At 49.0% G+C, this 19,394-nt stretch overlaps 1 protein-coding gene across 1 annotated transcript in view; it reads left to right on the top strand.

Moving 5' to 3' along the window:
- The window catches only part of CFDP1 (craniofacial development protein 1), a 97,963-nt gene extending 78,796 nt beyond the window's left edge, over window positions 1-19,167 (top strand). The window contains exons 6-7 of the mRNA XM_065925020.1: window positions 6,733-6,891; window positions 18,864-19,167. Coding sequence (XP_065781092.1) covers window positions 6,733-6,891; window positions 18,864-18,954 — 250 coding nt within the window. The 3' untranslated portion in view covers window positions 18,955-19,167. The remainder of the gene's footprint in view (window positions 1-6,732; window positions 6,892-18,863) is intronic.
- The last annotated feature ends 227 nt before the right edge of the window (window positions 19,168-19,394 follow it).

Below are 19,394 nucleotides of genomic sequence, written 5' to 3'. Positions count from 1 at the left end.
GTAGGAAGAGCTGCTCATTTAAATAGAACCAAATCAGCTAAAATAGTCCTCCCAGCAAGCAAAACAGTCCTGTGCTTAACAGATAGGGAAGAAACAGTTGGAAAGGGCTTTCTGTAACAGTATTTTAGAAGAGCTTAGAATTCCGGGCTTTTGCTACCAGAATCATCACCTAGTTTTCACAGACATGCTGTAAAGATGGAGAGCAGCTGAAAACAAATCAGACAAAACTTAACTTCCCTTTACTCTTGGATTGGCATGAGATCAATAAAACTGAGTTAGCAGACCATTTTCTATTTGTACAAAAACTGTGAAGCTGCTACTTGTGGCCAGCTTTTATTTCACCTTTTGCTGGTAGATGCCTTTTTTCTTTTTCTGTTTTTTTTTTTTTTTTTTTTTGGCTGGCCGTGTATCAATGTCAATATTTCTGGTTTTCCACTTTACTGAGCCCAGTGTCCCATAGAATACTGGCAATACAATGTTGGGAAGTGGATGGGATTTAAACTCTTTTTCTAATGTGCCACTGGCTTCCAGTCCATTTCCTTGAGTCGTCTGGTCTTGGGCTTTGGGAAGATTACTTAAGAGACTTATGCAGGTGGGAAGTGAAACTGGCCTAGGGACTGGGGCTTTACTTTTCATTCTTAGGGATTTCAGCTTAATCCAAAGAAGATCTGCAAGAGAACAAGCAGATGGCTCTCACTGAAGCAGACAGCTCTCACTGAAGAATTTCCATCATAAACCTTCTTCCCATTTCTCGGGAAGAACCATGCCAGTTCCAGTCCCTTGTATGGCTCTTAGTCCATGGGTGAGCTACGAAAAGTCCACTCCTGCCTTGTAAACAGATGATAGATACTAAGGAAACTGCTTATCTCTGCCAAAAAAATCTTAGTTCCAAATAATTTGCATTTTAGTGGTTAAGTAAGTTGTGAGTCGGAAGACATAGACTTGAGCTGGGCTGTGTGTGTTGAAGTTCCAAGTAGAGGTCAGTGGAACTCCCATACACTTGTGTTGACCTTATCCTTGCTGGTTCAGTTTTGGAGCTTCCTTTTCTTTGCTGTTGGTTAAAATGTAGTGTTAAAAACTTCTGTTATAAGAGAAAATTCATTTGTCCACTGTCAAATCCTATTAAACATGTAGTGATCACATACCATGGCAAAGCTTTGTACAATGCTGAGTGAGCCAAGAATGAGTAAGACATGGGCCCTGTGTACTGTGAGCTCCAGGACAACAGGGAAGATAAGAATTTCCCCCCAGCCCCCAAAATCAGCAGTGAAATTGGAGTGTGGAAGGGATGGCCAAAGGTTATCTGTCCTCATCTCTAGTATCAGCAAGGTGACCAAAAGCACCGAGTACTGGACCCAAGTCTGTCTCTCACTGTGTACCTGGGCAGATTTCTTAACCTTCTTAGAGTTTAGTTAACACATCTCTAAAACAAAGAGTTTGCATTATCCGGCCTCTCAACTGCTCCTTCTTTCATGCCCTAATAGTATTTGGTCACAATTTTTTTGTATAATCATCTCCTCCACCAGATTTTCTCCTTGAAGCCAAGAATTATCCTTTATATATTTTTGTATCAATCCCTAGTTCTAGGCACACTGTCTGATGTACCGTAATTTCTGAGTAATCTCTGTTGGATGTGTCCAATGAACGAATGTACTCTAAATTCATTCCCAAACCTCAAATTCTATTCTGTGGGACCACTGGGCGCCTGAGGCTGATTTTAAAGATCATGGGAAAGATGTTCCCACTCTTTCTTGAGAACCAGTTGCTCTGTCCTGTCATCCTTTCTATTTCTGTCTAAGAAGTTATTTTTCCAACTCCTTTCCAGTACATCTTATAAATAAATAGCAGGATCCAGAGCTTAACTGAACATGACCAGATAAAGCAGTGCTTTTGCTATGGAACAGATCAGTTGGGTGAATATGTGTCCATGTTCATGGGACTGGAACAAAGAAAACATGTTACTTTAATATCTTTATAACAGATTCAACAGGATGGACTTTATCATTTAGTTGCAATGAATTTTGTTAAACCTACATTTCAGGGGCTAAAAAGCAGCATAAGTTCTAGCAGATTATCATTGTAAACTTTGAATTCAGAAAGGAAAAAGACAGCAGTTATTTTGCCCTTTTACCCTTTTTACTTTTCTGAGATTCTGAATCTTCTTTTGTGAGGTCTTGGTTGGTGTCTAGTGTTGGGACAAGTCATTAGGCTTGGTGTGGCGGGAAGGGAATTGAGATAACTGCTGACTGATGGGGAACGGACAGAAAGCACAGAAGAAAAGGCTTAGTGAGAGTCTCTCTCACCAGCGTGCTGTGCTCTCAGCCACACTGTGATGGCACAGAAACCAACTGGTTAGAGTGACGGCCATGCTCCTCAGATGGAACTAGTGTTCACATCAAACATACGGTCGTAAGATCAGCAGAGCAGGAGGAGGTGGTTGAAATGTCATGGATTACGTGGAAAACATCTTGGCAGCAATATTCTGGACGTGTCTGAATGTAACATTATGGCTGCATTCTGAGGGAGCAAGTGCAGGGGCCCTCCTGTGAGCTTTGGTCTCTAAAGGTGGGTGAGGGTTCTCTTGAATGTGGTTTCTCTGACACAGCTCGCCCCGCTTTAGAACCAAGACTGGAAAGTCTGCAGATGGGGAAGGGGTTAAGCTGTCAGAACCAACTTCCTGGTAGTCTCTTGCCCTTATGGCTTAGGATCCAGAGCAAACTCTGATGCCTGAAGCTGCACGGGTTCCTGCTGACAGCAGAGAAGTCACCAAGGGAATCTGGAGTCTCCCCTTTGCCTGGTTGCCCAATGCCTGTGGGACGCCAGTGCCGGGTCACCGTCTCCTAGCCCAGCCGCTGTTGTGAGGGGGCCGTGCAGGGCACATGTGCTTTGCATTTCCCCAGCAGGGCAGAGACGGCTCCCAGCTGCGGCCCAGAAGCTGACTATCTGCTGCCTGCCTCAGCTTTCCTGAAAGCTTGATGGATGAACCTTCGTGGCGGAGAGGGGCCCAAGGTCAGAGTCGCTCTGCCTTCCTGAAGGCTGCGATGGACTGACTCCAGGACTGTGCCACTGCAGCCCTGTTTGAAGGTGGAAAGCGAGTGTGAGGTCTCACATGCCAGACTCCAGGAGAGGTGCTGGTCTCAGTGATGAGGCGCCGCCATGTGCTGTGACTACTGCTGTCAGTGTGTCGTTCACTTTGATATAGCCTCAAATAAAAGATGGGGAGTTTTACTTTTGAGGCCATCAAATTAGGAAATCATACACTGTGTTAATCCAGTGGAGGCAGACCTAGAAGCTTTTCCATAAAGTGTAATATAACAGGTGACATTTTGCTGATGTTTACTGGTGAACAAGGCAAAGAGGGGTTGTGACTGTTTTCCTTTTCTAACACCCTCTTCACCGCTATGTGCAAAAATCATTTTCCTTTGTTGAAAAGATGGTGTATTCTGGTAATGCCATCAGAGCTGTAGGCTAAGGGGGAGAGATGTGTACAAGGTCATGGTGTTGCCCAGATAAAATGGGGAACCCTGAGTTGCTGAGAACTGGTTGGCGAATATAAGTGGAAATTCCTCCCCTTAAAATTCCCTAATTTAGAAGTATTCCGAATACCTTTTATTCTAAAAAAGTCTAATCCTTTCCCACTAGTTGGTTCTGTGGTCCAGGTAACACTGTTGACTTTATTGAGTGTCTCCTGTTGGCAGAACTATATCCATGTGCTGGAGAGAGATTTGGAAACCCAGAACTTAAGTGTCTACATCATACAGAGCCGGCACAGGGCAGGTTGTGTTTCTCCTGAGCATCTTTTTTAGATTCCCAACAAAGCAGAACCTTGGGGAAGGCTTTGAGTGCAGGTAGCTTATTTGGGAAGGTGTCTCAAGAAGCAGGAGTTGAGGGAGCGGGGCAGGTGAGGCCGGGAAGGGGGAAAGCCAGTACAGGCGTGTGTGCCCGAGGCCACAGGACCCCGCATCACTGGGACTTCTGAGGGACTTCAGTGTGCCTCCCAGAGCCGCCCGCCTGAGCACAAGAGCTTGGCCACTCAGCCACCAGCTCCCCAGTCATTCCACCACAGTGCCTGTGACACGTGGACAGGGTCGGAGGAGGCCCCGTGGCCTGAAATGAGAAGCCCGCGGGTATGCAGCTTTACGAGGTGTCAGCAGCGGCCCTGAGCCTGCTCCGAGCTGACCTGTGTGGCCGTGCTGAGAGTGGAGCCCCTCAGGCACGCGTTACAGACAGAAGCAGGCCTGCGGCGGGAGAGAGCTGGGGCACTCTTGATGCTCCAGCAGGAGGTGTCTAATCCAGAGAGTGCGGGAAGGGCCTGGGAGAGCCTCCTGCAGGAGGTGGCTTCCCGGCTGAGACGAGACCAGAGAGGTAAACTGCACGGTCAGGATGGTGTGGCTGGAGCTTTGGCTGCAAAGGAAGATGTGGTGAGAGAAGGTCAGGAAGAACTTCAAGAGTGAAGGCGTTTAGACTTTATCATAAGAGCAGTCGGGGTCAGGGAGGAGGTACTTAAACAGAAAGACGTGTTGGGCTTCGTGTTTTAGGAAACTCACTCTAAAGACAGCATATATTAATAGCATCAATGCCAGGATGGAACAGGTGAGTGATGGGACCAGATAAAAGTCAGGGAGACAAGTGAAGAGGCTGCTGAAGTATCCAAGTGAGAGAAAATAAAACTGAGAACCAGTATAGTGCAGCAGGTGAAAAGTGGAAACATTTGAGCCGTATTAAGTTTCCTCATCCCCCCCTCATGCTGTTCCTGGTAAAATATCACCACCTGCAATGCAGGAGACACACGTTCAATCCCTGGGTCAGGAAGATCCCCTGGAGAAGGAAATGGCAACCCACTCCAGTATTCTTGCCTGGAGAATCCCATGGACAGAGGAGCCTGGCGGCCTACAGGCTCTTCACTTGTCTTCACTTGTCTCCATGGGGTTGCAAAGAGGTGGACATCATTGAGCGACTAAACACACACTCATGCTCTGTTCCTGGTAAAATATAGTCTGTGTGTGTGGATGGAGAGACTGTTGTAGGAACTGAGTTATCTGGAAAAGAATTAGAAAGTATGAATTGAAAGCTCATTAAAAACTGTTTGGAAAATTCATAAGCAAATTGGGAACAAAGTAGCCATTAGAAGATCTCTCCAGTAAACTCCCACACTGGAGGTGAGAGCACAGTGCCCCACCCTGAGGGCCAGAAAGGCCTTGTCTTATCCTGGAGCTGCATCTGCTCTTGGTTTGACCTTTGCTGTATCATTTAACCTCTCTACTCTTGGCTTATTTGTCCAACTCAGTGAGGACAGTAACGCCTGCCCAGCCTCTTCTGAGTTGATCTTAAGCTGACAGCATATAGTAGGGTATGACCACGACGGGGAAGCTAACGTCCCCTCCACCAGTATGAAAAGAATGAGAATGTGGAGGGTAACTGTCCAACCCCTAGAGTCTCGTGGACACTGGCCTGTCACCTCTCTCCAGGGCAGAGGTAGTAAGCCGTCCCTCCCCGGCACTGTGCTGCAGGGAGGTGGGACTTTAGAATAGTTGGTGAGTCAAGATCACCTCGAAGGTTCCTCCTCCACCTCTGAGACTCAGTGCTCATTTTTCACAGGCATTAGGGAGAATAAGATGAAAAAATGGCCATGAAAAGCACTTGGAGAATTAGCCTTCTAGACAAGTGAGAGGTACTATTATCAATGTTACCAGTAGGCCTTGTGATGTTAGCTCATAGAGTTTTTAAGGTTTTAACTCTCTTGCATATCCCAGTAGAGCAGAAAATTATTTCTAATTTTCTGTATGCTGGTATATAACTTGTTTTACTTTCTAAAGAGACCAAAAGCCGTGTTCCTTCCCTAGTTCCTTCTTCTTGTAGAACCTTCTTACTAGCTGCAGTTTGTTTTGCTTATTTGAACTCACACATTAAACACTGACTGGAAACATGCGACCTGCCAGGACTTGAACTTGGGCATGTGGGGTTTCTCCCGCCGTCCATGATAGCGTCACCAGCAAGCAGAGCACAGGCTGTACTTTCCTTGCTCTCGGGGTGAGGAATGTTCTCCACGTCCTGGGAAAAACCAGGGTCCTGACTCATAGGAGTTGAAAGGAAACGATCTTAAAAGTCTTTTAAAGATATTATGACCTCTTGCTCATCAGTGTTGGGATCTGGTTCTCATCTTGAAAGGATTCCCTGGGGCTTTAGTGCACAGATGATGACAGTGACACAGGGTGGATAACAGTCACCTTGCACCTTTACTCTGGGCCAGGTGTTGTCTTAAGCACTTTACATAGAAGAGATACTGCTGCCCTGTGAGTAAGTGTTCATTTTGTAGATTAGGAAACCAAGGCAGATGTATTGATAGTTAAATAACTTGCCTAAAGACACATGGTTCAACTTGGAATATGAACCATGGCATGTGATTCTAAAACCAAGACTGAATCATGCTGGACTTCTCCCTCCTTGCAGGCAGAGACCTGTCTGTCATACACACCAGAGAGAGGTCATTAGGATCTCCTATCCCCAGCTTGTTATAGCGGGCAGAGGTATTAAGCAGGAAAAGCACATTAGAATTCTGGTCTCTTTACTGTGTTCTCCTCCCCAGACAGGAAGTAGTACCCTGGATGCAAACACGGCTTCCATTAAGATAAGTAGCTTGAGTCTAGGGAGGCCCATGCCAGTCAGAAAAACCATTACTCAAGAGATTAGAACTTTTACATGCTACATGTTTCATGTTTTTGCTTTCCCTAGGTTAAAAAGATCAAGTGGCATGAGCAGCCTTTTGGGGAAAATCGGAGCCAAGAAGCAGAAGATGAGCACCCTAGAGAAGTCCAAGCTGGACTGGGAGAGCTTCAAGGAGGAAGAGGGCATTGGCGAGGAGCTAGCCATCCACAACCGAGGGAAGGAGGGGTAAGAACCAGCGCATTCTGTTCCTCTGACGCCCTCGAAGCCCCGGGAGAGCTCTTTGCCCACACACCACCCCGTGTAAATAGGCGGGAGCTTTCCACAGTGAAATGAAAAATGTGAGTGCTCTGCTTTGCTGCTGAAGCTCTGCTCTCATGGGTAGGTCCCTCCGGTGAGAGAAACTCTGAGGTGATGGGCTGAGGGTGGGAGGGCGTGTGAGCAGGAACTCGCTGGGGAACAGGCATGGCTGCCACAGTGAATCTGCTGACGTGCGGCTCCTGTGAACTGTGTCAGCTCCTTTGTTCATATGGTCAGATTGGCTCACCATATCAGCCTTGGCCTCATCCGAATTATTTGGTCTTCTGAGAAGCCAGGCAAACACAGAGCCGGTAGAGTGCCTAGATGTTGTCACATTATTATGGGACTTTTTTGTTTGGATTATCTTGACCCGCGTGGGCCTTCACCCTTGGTTTCAACCTGTGTGACACACCAGCCCTCAGACAACATCTGACCATCATGTGTGCCCTCTTCCTCTTCACTTAGCAGTACAAAGAGGATGTCCATAAACTCTGCACAGGCATATCCCAGGAGAAATGGTTTTCAGTGGTTTCTTAGGAACCTCAGAAGGAGCCAAGAACAAAGGGACTGCAAAACTGGGTCCGTGGCTCTTGAGTCCACTCCTGCCCCTTGCATAGGCACCCGTGGCCCAGCGGATGGCCCGGCGCCCCCAGCGCCCCCACCCCTACAGAGAAAGGGAGGCCAGCATGACCCAGCACCCCCCCACTACAGAGAGAGAGGCGCGGCGTGGCCCAGCACCTCCCCCCCCCCACTACAGAGAGAGAGAGAGAGGCGCTTGTGGCCCAGCACCACACCCCACACCCCACTACAGAGAGAGAGGCGCGGCGTGGCCTGGCAGGCCCCCCGCCCCCACATTGAGAGAGGCGTGCATGGCCCAGCACCACACACCCCCCACTACAGAGAGAGAGGCGCGGCGTGGCCTGGCGGGCCCCCCGCCCCCACATTGAGAGAGGCGTGCATGGCCCAGCACCACACACCCCCCACTACAGAGAGAGAGACGCGGCGTGGCCCGGCGGGCCCCCCCCCCCCGCCCCCACATTGAGAGAGGCATGCGTGGCCCTGCGCCCCCCGCACCCCCTGCAGAGAGAGAGAGAGAGAGGCCCGTGGCCCGCCCCCGGCCCGGCGGCCCCGCCCCTCGCCGGCAAGTGCTTTCCTGCAGTCCCTGTGCCTCCCTGAGGCTCAGCTCCTTTGCAAGTAAACTGGGGTGATCGTGAGGTTGGTGGTCTTGATAGTTGTGAGGCTGTCGTGAGACAAAACATGTGATCTGCTTATCATGTGTAGACGTATATAGCACAGGCAGACCTCAAAGGTACTGCAGGTTCAATTCCAGACCAACACGATGAAGCAAATAACACAATAAAGCCTTCATGCGAATTTTTTGGTTTCCCAGTGGGTATAAGTTATACTATACTGATAGTTTGTTAAGTGTTCAAGCATTATATGTAGAACACAATGTACATACCTAATTTAAAAATACTTTACTGCTACAACATGTTAACAATCATCTGACAATACGAAATTGCCACAGTCCTGCAGTTTGTACAAAAACAGTATCTGCACAGTGCAGTGTAGTGGAGCACAATAAAATGGACAGCACTGTCCACATAGAGCCCTTTGCAGAGCACCTGTCAGTGTCACCTAAAGGTGTGTATTAAGTGGTAGTCGCTCAGGTTTATTTATAAGCTACATTCTAATAAAGATAGGTGGGAGATTTGTTGGGGGGCGGGGTCATTTTTCGAGATTAGGTTTCAAGACTATGTGAATGAATGTAGAAGCTGATCAGGATATGAAATTTTTTTTTTCTCTAATGACATTATGAGCTTGTGTAGCTGCCAGGCTTCTGAGTTCGTCTGTCAGAGATGGTTGGCCACAGGACAAGGGCAGAAGTGCCAAAGCCATCCGAGGAAAGCCCGAGAAAGCACTGGCAGGGGTTGGTGTTACCCTGAGGTCTCTGACACACGCCCCAGCCTCCCCTCTCTGATTCAGCCCAGGCAACTCAGCCCTGCCTCTTTCTCCCGTTTGCCCAGTGATCTCAGGCAGCGGAGGAACTGCCAGTGTGTGCCACACTTTACTGCTTCTCTGAGGATTGATTATATGGGTTAGACAATGTTCTTTCTGTTAATAGAGGTCTTGTAAAAGTAAGGAGCGGTGCTGCTGAAGATAAGGGAGAGATAAGAAAATGTAGGCTGGAAGCGAAAACAAGATGATTAAAAAGGACATCTGCCCCAGGAGGGCTTTTCAGGCAATGGAAAATCACATAACTGGGTTAGGGAATAGCCAAGAGCACGGAACTCTGCCTCTCTCTGCTTTTCCCTGTCTCTGAGCCTTTCCCCCCGGCCAGGCAACTCCACGGATCTGACTGTGTTTTTCCAGTGCAGGTCTCATGACTGCTGCGCTCTGCTTCGGCTCCTCTCACCTGCCCTCGCCAGCGCCCACCCCACACCTGCACTCACTGCCTCTCCTGGCTCCTGCTGGCTGATTAAGGGCCCAGCCCCTATTCCAAGGAAGGAACTGTTGCTCTGGTTCTTAACCTTGGTTAAGCACAAGTCTCTTCTGGGTCTTTTCCCAAAGTTCACATGATAAAGACATCCCTGTACGCTGCTGAATCAAGAGTCAAGGGTGTGAGTGTGTGTGCATGCACACTTGTACACATACATAATGGAATACTCCTCAGCCATAATAAATAATGAAAATTTGGACTTCCTTGGAGGTCCAGTGGATAAGAATACACCTGCCAACGCAGGGGACATGGGTATGATCCCTGGTCCATAAAGATCCCACATGCCACGGAGCAACTAAGAGTGTGCACCACAGCTGCTGAGCTCACACTCTAGAGCCCATGAGCTTCAACACGGGGTTCATGCACATTTTAGGGCCCTCAGGCCATGAATACTGAGCCCAAGTGCTGCAACTGCTGAAGCCTACACGCCTAGAGCTCGTGCTCCGCAACAAGAGAAGCCTGCAAATGAAAAGTAGCCCCTACTCGCCACAACTAGAGAAAGCTTGCATGCAACAACCAAGACCCAGCACAACAGCAACAACAACAACAAAGAATGAGATTTTGCCATTTGCAACAACATGGATGGATTAGAGGATGTTATGCCTAGTGAAATGCTTAGTGAAATAAGTCAGAGAAAGACTAATACTGTATGACATCACTTATATGTGGAATCTAACCTAGTAAACAAAGCATAAATAAGCTACATGAGAACACAGCCAATATTTTATAACTATATAGAGTATAACCTTTAAAAATGATGAATTATTGGGGAGTAACCCTGGGCCAGTGGTTAAGACTCTGCTTCCACAGCAGGGGACCACCTGTTCGATCTCTGGTCAGGGGACTAAGATCCCACAAGCCATGCAGCGTGGCCAAAAGATTGTGAATTGCTGTGGAGAATCCCATGGACAGAGGAGCCTGGTGGGTTACAGTCCATAGGGTCGCAAAGAGTCGACACGACTGAAGTGACTTAGCGCAGCACACCTAAAACTTACATAATGTTGTGCATCAACTGTACCTCGATTTAAAAAAAAAAAAATCACAGATACCAGTATCTTTAAATCACTCCTCATGTGCTTCTCATGTACAGCCAGGATTGAGAATTACTAGACCACAGCAACAAAATTCTAGAAATGAGAGCAAGACAGTCAGCTGTTGGGTGAGCCTTTCCAGCATCTGCGTAACTAGAGAGCCAACTTCAGAACAGGCAAGAAGATTTCTGTGGAGAAGTGCGCCAGTGCCACAGTGTCAAAGGGCAGGGGGCACAAGCCAAACCTGAAAAGTCTGTTTGGTCAGGTCCCCAAATTCCCTTACACATGTGCCAACGAGAGCAGAGGTCATCTGGGGAGAGTCTACTCTGAGGGTGGAGAATCCCAGACAGTGTTACCCTGGAACAAAAGTGATCTCTGCTGGAACTAAGAAGAGGGAAAGATCATATTTGATAACATCTCGAATAAGGTACTTGTGAATAATCATTGGCCTCTACCATAGTTATTAAGAGACTGTGACCTTTTTACAGGTACCATATTTAAATTGTTCTCACATAGAAGAATCCAGATCACAAACACATAAAATGATTACAGGTGATAAAAATATTCCTGTAATACAGTCCTGATTAAAATAAGATAGAGAAAGAGAGAGAGTGAAAGCATTCAGCCGTGTCCGACTCTTTGTGACACCATGGACGGTAGCCTACTACACTCCTCCGTCTATGGGATTCTCCAGGCTAGAATACTGGAGGGGGTTGCCATTTCCTTCTCCAGAGGATCTTCCCAACCCAGGGATCAAACCCGGGTCTCCCTCATTGTAGGTAGATGCTTTACCATCTGAGCCACCAGGGAAGTCCAAAATAATAGTTGAGGTTAAAAGATTATGTTGTGCTTTTTGTGTTTTGATAGTAATTCTACTTCAGTAAGCGCTATGCCATCTTTCCCCTTGTAAACCTTTGATACAATTTGAAACTACATTGGTTAGTATTGAATTATTATTGTCCAGTCTTTTAAAAGCAATTTTGCTATCTTAAAATATTCACAAAAAGAAACAAAGCACCTTGAGAAACAGCAGGCACAGGATCAGATTGGCAGAGAATTTAGACAATGAAGATAGCAGATACAGATTTTAATACAGTTATGCCTGCTGTATTTAAATAAGTAAACAAACTTGAAAATATTTACAAGAAGAAGAAACTATAAAAAGTGGCCCTAGAACTCCCCTCATGGTCCAGTGGTTGAGAGTCTGCCTGCCAGTGCAGGGAACACAGGTTCGACCCCTGGTCTGGGAAGGTTCCACATGCTACAGGGCAGCGAACCCTGTGCACCGCAGCTCCTGACCCCCTACTCAGCCCGTGCCCTGCAACGAGAAAAGCCAGCACAGTGAGAGGCCCAGCCGCCGCAGCTGGAGAAGCCTCTCATGCAGCAGTGAGCACCCCGTGCGCTGTAGTGGGACCCACCACGGCCAGACATAGATAAGATTCTGTTTAACGTGGCCCTAGCATATTGGAAAAAGACCCAGACAAAATTTCTAGAAGTGAACATTTTAATAACCATAATTAAAAGCACAGAGGATAGATTTAATAGTAGTTAGATCATTATCTAAGAGCATACACGAACTGGAAAAGAGCCAGAAGAAATCATCCAGAATATACTTCAGAGAGACAAAAAGACAAAAAAATATGAAAGAGGGAAGTGAAGCTTCCTGGAGGACAGTGTAGGAAAAGATGAAAGACACCTCTTTATAGACTTTAAAACTCAAAGAATCCCAAGATAAATAAAATAGAAATCCACACTGCAGGGTGAAACTACAGACAACCAAAGACAAAGAGAAAAGTCTTAAGAGCAGCCAGAAAAAAGAGACTTCTCTGAAAGGAGCGGTTATACTGACAGGTAGCTTCTCAATAACAGAACTTCTAATAACATCCCCAAACTGGAAACAACTCAGATATCGATAAATAGTGTACTAGACAGATAAGATGTGATGTGTTCATGCACTGGGATACTCTTTAGCTATTGGAATGAACATGGGTAAGTTTTGGTAACGTAAGAACACAGGTTCATGCAGTATGATGCCATGTATTTTATTGATTTAATTCCATTTATACAGAGGTCAAAAATGGGCAAAAACAGTGTGTCCGTTAGGTCAGTTTGTGAAGAAGCAAGTCAGAATACACACCATGTATGTCTGTGTGAAGTTCATGGTTAGGCCATCACCAGGTCAAGAAGCACAGTGCTGCCAGCCTTCTGGAAGCACATGTGTATCTCTCACCACCACCCACATACCGGTATCCAGCACCCAAGCCCAGCCAGGTGTGAACCTGCTCACATCACATTTCTGCGTTCAAGTTTCTCTTCCTCTGATATTATGGTCTAGTTCTGTCTGATTGTGAATCATTATAAAGCAAGCTCTCCCAGGCCAGCTTGGATTTCTCTGGGGTGCTCATCCTCTGCTTCTTGGCTTGCTTTATAAAATGATTCATCTGCCTTGCCCACTTTATACTGTGAGGGTGTGGTGGTGGTTTAGTCGCTAAGTCGTGTCTGACTTTTGTGACCCCCATGGACTGCAGCGCGCCAGGCTCTTCTGTCCATGGGACTCTCCTGGCAAAAATACTGGAGTGGGTTACCATTCTCCAGGGGATCTTCCCAACCAAGAAATTGAGCCTGGGTCTCCTGCATTGCAGGCAGATTCTTTACCATGTGAGCTACGAGGGAGTTGGGTGTATGTTCTGTTTCACAATAAACTGAATTGAAATTGAATTCAACTCCGGGCCCTACTGCCAGCCTGTTGTGTGCTGTAGCCCCCGTTTCTTCATCTGTGCAATAGAAACTCTTCAGTATCCTCATGGGTATTTTATGGGAGTTAGATAATAAGTTGGGGAATGTCTGGCATGTTTACAGATAGGGTTCCCCCCGCCCCACCCCACCCCCCAGTCTCCCACCCTCTCTGCTTTCTCCCATCTGCCCTTACTGACCACGCCCAGCTTAGGGCCTTGCTGGGAGGCTGGGTGCTCTTTGCCTCTAAACTCCTTCCTGGTGTAGTCCTGCCAGGCCTTCGGGAACACCACGCTGTGGCCTGTACAGCCTAGAGGCACCTCCTCTCAGTCCTGGGCTTTAAGGTAGGAGGCCCTGGGCCCAAGTGCTGGGCAGTTCCTCACATGCTGTCCTCCAGGAAAGCTCACTAATTCCATGGCTTGCTCTGGACAGATACATAGAAGGTATTGGTAGTGGGGAGGTGAACCAGACCCTGCGCTTGGAGCTGACTGCACATGAAGCAAAACACTACCTGAAAAGCTACCCCGCCTGAGCACCCCACTGAGCTGAAGAAGCCTGTAGCAGCCGTTTAGTTCACATCTCCATTTGCATGTGCAAGACCACCTCAGACTTAGCATCCAAAACCAGGTACAGACAGCCCCCGCTTTCCAGGAGTTTGCTCTGTGCCATTTTGCTTTTACCAAAAACCTCCATGAATGCTCTCCCTTTTCTCCCTAACTGAAAGAAATCTGAAGAGGTTTCATTTTCACCAAAAAGGTAGTTGCTTCTTCACACCATGTCAGCTAAGAGAGGTGTCATAGGAACACTCTACTTTCAGATAGCAGGGGAAACCTGGGCTTGCTTGCTTTCCATAAACAGCCTTCTTCCTCAGACTTCACAGAAAATGATTCCATCCCCATCCACTCAACTGATGAAAGAAAACCCTCGAAGTCAGTCCTGAAAGTGCAATAGAAAATTCTCGTGTGAAGTGTGTTTCGGCCCCTCCCAGCTGCTCGCAGTCCGGTACCAGCCACAGGCGTCTGCATTTGTACCTCTGTTCTCCTCCACGTCGCAGCCAAAGTGATTTTTTGAACGTGCAAACCATTTTCCCTGCTTTCCCTGCTGAAAGCCCTTCAGTAGCACTTAGGTCAGCATTCACCTCCTCCCCGGGCGTTCCACGCCCTCCCTGAGCTGTCCATTGCCCACCTCTTACTCTTCTGCCTGCCTGCGGCTGCCCAGCTCTGCTTCGCTCCTCAGCGCCTCCCCAGTTCCTCCTCCGTGCTGGGCTCTTGTTGGTCACTCGGGTGCCGCTCTCTACTCCCCAGCGTAGCCCACCTTAGAAACCCTCCATCACATCTCTCTGTTTGATCCTCCTCACACTGTCATGTGGTATGACATCATGCTGTGTTTCGTGTGCAGTCAGCTCCAAGGGCAGGGTCTGGCTCACCTCCCCACCACCAGAGCCTTCTAAGAGTGTCTGCCCAGAGCAGGCGCCGAGCCTTCTGCTGTCTGGATGTCCATTCTGCTAGCTGTCAGGCACCCGTGGTTTTGTTTGGAACCTAGGAGGACTAGAATTAACCCCCCAGAAAAGAAGGGCATGGCATGTCGGAATGAGATCTCCACTCGGGCATCTTTTTCAGTCAGCAAGGTTGGTTAAAATGCCTGTACCAAAGAGGTCAGCTGAACAGCAAAGAATTGCTTTTCCTCTGAACCCCGCACTCCAGAACTCAGTCCAGTATTTCAAGATCCGTGTGGCCCTCAGGCCTCTAGCATTGCTTCCCTCTATTCCTGCAACCGCTCTTACTAGATTCCCTGGCGGTATCCACTGTCAGCGGCACGTCTCTCCTGCACTGCTGAGGCGGAGGCCGGCAGGCTTAGAAGAGGGATCAGTGCACAGAGAAGAGGAAGCCAGGCATGGTCTTGGCTGCTCCTGGCAATCAAACTGAAGGTCATGGAGTGTGATGATTGGAAACCAGGTGTGTTTGTGATTTGGAGAGACCACAGAAAATAATTTTCTTTCTTCAAAGAGTCTATCTCCATGACCCCCAAGAGTCATAGCTTTGAGGTGAGATGGGAGGAGAGCAGTGGGGAAGAAGCCTAATTACAGTCAGCACCCTCCTGCTCTGGCCCCCGAGGCACGCTTGAGTCCTCTCCCCCGGCCTCGTGGGATGTCGATGTCGGGCAGACTGCTGCTTTCACGCGCGGGTCTCAGAACTGCAAAGTCCGCCACTCATCACACCCATCACAGAGCTCTGTTCCAGCCTCAGGGCCTTGTATTGCCTGTTACTTTCTGGTGTTGATCCACTTTCATTCCCAGGTTTGTGCTGCGCTGAACTCCTGCGGGCTCTGCCGTGGGCAGAGTGATAACTAGCCACGGGAGGTCCTCGTGTGCCGCTTCAGACTCCCTGCAGCTGTCTGTGCTCTTTCTCCACTCTTCACCCCCAATTTTTAGCCACTCCACCCGGCATGTGGGATCTTAATTCCCCAACCAGGGATGAAACCTGCGTCCTCCATGATGGAAGGGCAGTGTCTTAACCACTGGACTGCCAGGGAAGTCCCTACTCTTTCTTTTCCTAACCGTAGGTCTGGAGGCCTCTTGTGGATGGTTGTGACCCTGTGACAGAGCTTTTTTGTCTTCTTCCATTTTTCCTTCCCTCCTCAACGGCCTGGATCTCAAGGAAATTGGTGGCAGAAAAGTAATTTGGGTTGAAAAATCAAAAAGATAACCAAGCCTATTGTGTCTAACCTGGTTCTGAAAGGAAAGGCTCAGCACATCCCTTGGGTTTTGGTGCTGTTAGCATACTTTGTGACAGTGAAGAGCTGCAGCCTCTTAACTGGGCTCCATAGGAAATGGTGGCAGGAAGGGATGTCCCCACCTCCACCTCCCAGTAGACAGGGCTGAACCAGGCTGGTCCCCAGAAGTGCTGGGCACAGACCGAAAAAGAACCTTTGCACTTGTCAGCTGGTGGTTCTCCTTGAAGACTGTGACCTGCTTACGGGGCCTGAAAACTTCCTGAGGCTCAGGTTAGATAGGTCATCCGCTCGGGCCACCTTGCAGAGCCAGCCTTCCCTGCAAGCCCTTCCTCTTTCTGGAGCCCTTGGTCTCTTGGTCCCTGTTCCAGCTGTCCTGGGTTCTGAGGCTTGGGAGTGATAGTCAGGTCAGAAATGGGAAGCAAGAAGCCCACAATGCTCATAGTCTTTTCTGGTTTTATTGTTTACAGAGTACTTCTCATGGTTTCACTGTATTGTCAGAGAGGTGGTGTAATTTTTACTCGTGTTTTCCAGTGAAGAAAAATGAACTATCCTGCCCACAGTCACACACACAGTTAATGCTGGAACGACCCTCATCCTTGGCAGCTTTTTGATCTCAGGGAGGTGGGGAGGGACTTGTCCAATAGAACTTTGGTTTCTGGTCCGCTCTTGGCAGCAAGCCAAAGCCATCACAAGGCTCCTGTTAGCAGCTGCAGGTGCTATAAATGGGGGAGTGAAGTTGCCAGACCTGCCGGGATGGCCTTTGTCTGGGTTGCCCTTGAGAATTCAGTTGCCTTCTGCACATGCGCCCCCTCTGCTGCTGGAGGCGTTCCCTCAACCCGAACTCTTCCTACACCTACCTGTTTCGCACCTAGCCTGGCCTTGCTTTTGATGGTTTCAAGGTCAGCCGGACCCGACACAGCTTCCGGGAACCTGCGAGGCCATTATTTATGCTTACTGAGCATCTTAATTTAAGTATTACTTCCTCTACTTTAAAGGAAAGTCAAAGAGGAAAAACCGCAAATGCTCAAAGCTGCCTGCTTCCCATTATGTCCCCAGGACGTGCTCTCAGGTGACCCTGGCTGGTAGCTCTCCTGAAACATGCCCTGAAGTCTTCTCAACCACAGCCCCCCCACCTCTTTTCTATGGAAACCCTAGGGGCAGTTAAGCACGCTGCTGTCAAAACTCTGACCCCCACTGTGGTCTTCAGCCAGGGTCCCTGAGCTGGTGTGTGGAGGGGCACAGTTGTGGGGCGACACAGCCCATCGGTCAGTTCTGGCTCAGGGCCCCACTGGGGGCATTGCGGGGCCTCTGTGGGGAACGGAGGAGGAGCTTGTTCTGTGTGTGTCCACTTCCCGCCACCATCTCTCCTGCTTGCTCACTTTATCAAAAAGGGTCCTCTGCCCCCGGCAGTGGCTTCACCGTCTGCCGGGGAATCTGAAGCTGTGATCTGTATTTCACTGGCTAAATTGGACAGCCTGACCCTGAGGGCTCACATCGAGCTTACAGGCAGGCCATGCCCTTGTGTTTGCAGCCATTCCGGCCCCTCCATGGTGATTTGACTCAGATGCCGAGTTCCTGATCCTGGACTGGGTTGTTGTCACAGATGCTGCTAACATGCACCAGAGAGCTCACTGCTCCTCTTGAGTTGATGGTCCTCAGAGCCCTGACTCTAGAAGCTGGCTTCCCGAAATGATGGTGGCCACTCTCACTGCCATTTTATGGAGCACCTGCTCTGTGCTAGGCGTTGTATGTACACTATTTCATTCAATCCCCGCCGCAGGCCTTCAGAGTAGAGGTAATTATCTTTTTTTTTTCTGGCAGATTAAGAAAGAATTAGCCAGGTTAGAAGGCTTATTCAGAGACAGCCAGCAAGTCACAGGGTCAGGATTCGGCCCGAGCCGCCACCCCGTCTGTAGTGAGCCACAGGATTAGTGGCCACCAGCCTGCGGGAGAACGGGGAGGTGGGGGCTGCCCTTCACAGGGTGAGCTCAGCCAAGGAACACGGGGTCCTGAAGCTGGTAATGTGCTCCCCACAGATGAAATGACCTTGTAATCACAGATGCACATTTTCCGCAGTGCAACAAAGGAAAGATTAGCACACAGATTCAATTATGTCTCCCATTCTCGGTGGCAGTTTTGCTCTCAGTAGATTACTTGGCAGAGAGCCCCTCCCCCCAAGGCAAATGGCAGCGCACTTTATGACCAGAAGGTGCGTGAAAATGGAGCTGTATCTCACTCCCCGCGGTGCCTACCAGCTTCACGGTGGGGGCCTTCCCTCCCACCGTGCCTGGCAGGCCAAAGCAGGCGAGGGGCAGGCCTTGACGAGACCCCGTGTACATGGGCCCTGGGCGCAGAGGCACTTGACCTCGTTCCCTTGGAGGAATTTAGGGAAGCTTTCTCTGTCATCCTCACGGAAGGCCCCTGGCCCCAGGTGGGTGGAGGACACCGGAGAGGAGGGATGGGTGAGGGGAAGGAAGGGCTGCCAGCAGGTAGGTGCCCTGACAGTGAGCACTCGCCACTGTCAGCTGCTGTGTGACCAGGTCAGGCTCGAACCCGGGCCTGACTGAGCCCTGATTTCCTTTAAACCTGGTTACACAATCACGTTTTCCTGCCCCCAGCTGCTAATGGACTTCCCCTTGATAAGTTGTTGCTTTCGCTTTTTCATTTTACTTTTGTTCACCTCTGAACCAGAAAGTGCCTTGTTTAGACCAAATGAGTGGTCTGGATATTACTGAAAGAGTAGTGGCGGCCCCTCTGGGCTCTGCCTGTGGTCACCTGCCTGCATTTGCTGTCACCCACTGAGCCCCGGGCCAGGTGGCCCTTCCCCCCGGGGAGAGGGGGTGCTGCCGGGGAGGCGTTTTCTCTTACTAAGTCTGCTGACCGGCATCTTCATTTTCTTCCAGGTACATCGAACGAAAAGCTTTTCTAGACCGAGTGGATCACAGGCAGTTTGAAATTGAGCGAGATCTCAGGCTGAGCAAAATGAAGCCCTGATGTGATGAGGAGCCCCCGGCAGCTCAGTCCTCTCTACAGCGTGAGCTTCTTGTGTGTCTGCGAGACGTTTCCTGTTTCTCATCGACTGTCTCCCAGCAAGGTCCTTTTTTCTACATTGAATTTCTTCTTTGTATCTTGATCTCACATGATTTCATTTGTTTAGTTTGTCCTTTCAAAAATAAAAATTAAAAAAAAAAATTACAAGTTGATCCTGTGAGAGGCTGGTGAGGATGACGCCACTTGCCTTCCCTTTGTTCTGCTGCAAAGTCTAGGAGGCCGAGCCCATTCCTCAGGCCTGTCTCGGCCGCTATGGAGAAGGGTGCACGGCCCGCTTGCCGTGGGCCCGAGAGCAGGGGCTGTCTGAGACGGGCCCGCTGTGCTGGTGCGACGCTGGGCCCCGCGCTTCTGTCCTGACTGGGATTCGTCCTCGCTGATACGGT

The sequence above is a fragment of the Muntiacus reevesi genome, chromosome 2, assembly GCF_963930625.1.
Source record: "Muntiacus reevesi chromosome 2, mMunRee1.1, whole genome shotgun sequence".
Classification (NCBI taxonomy): domain Eukaryota; kingdom Metazoa; phylum Chordata; class Mammalia; order Artiodactyla; family Cervidae; genus Muntiacus; species Muntiacus reevesi.
This window is presented reverse-complemented; position numbering and strand designations above follow the sequence as displayed.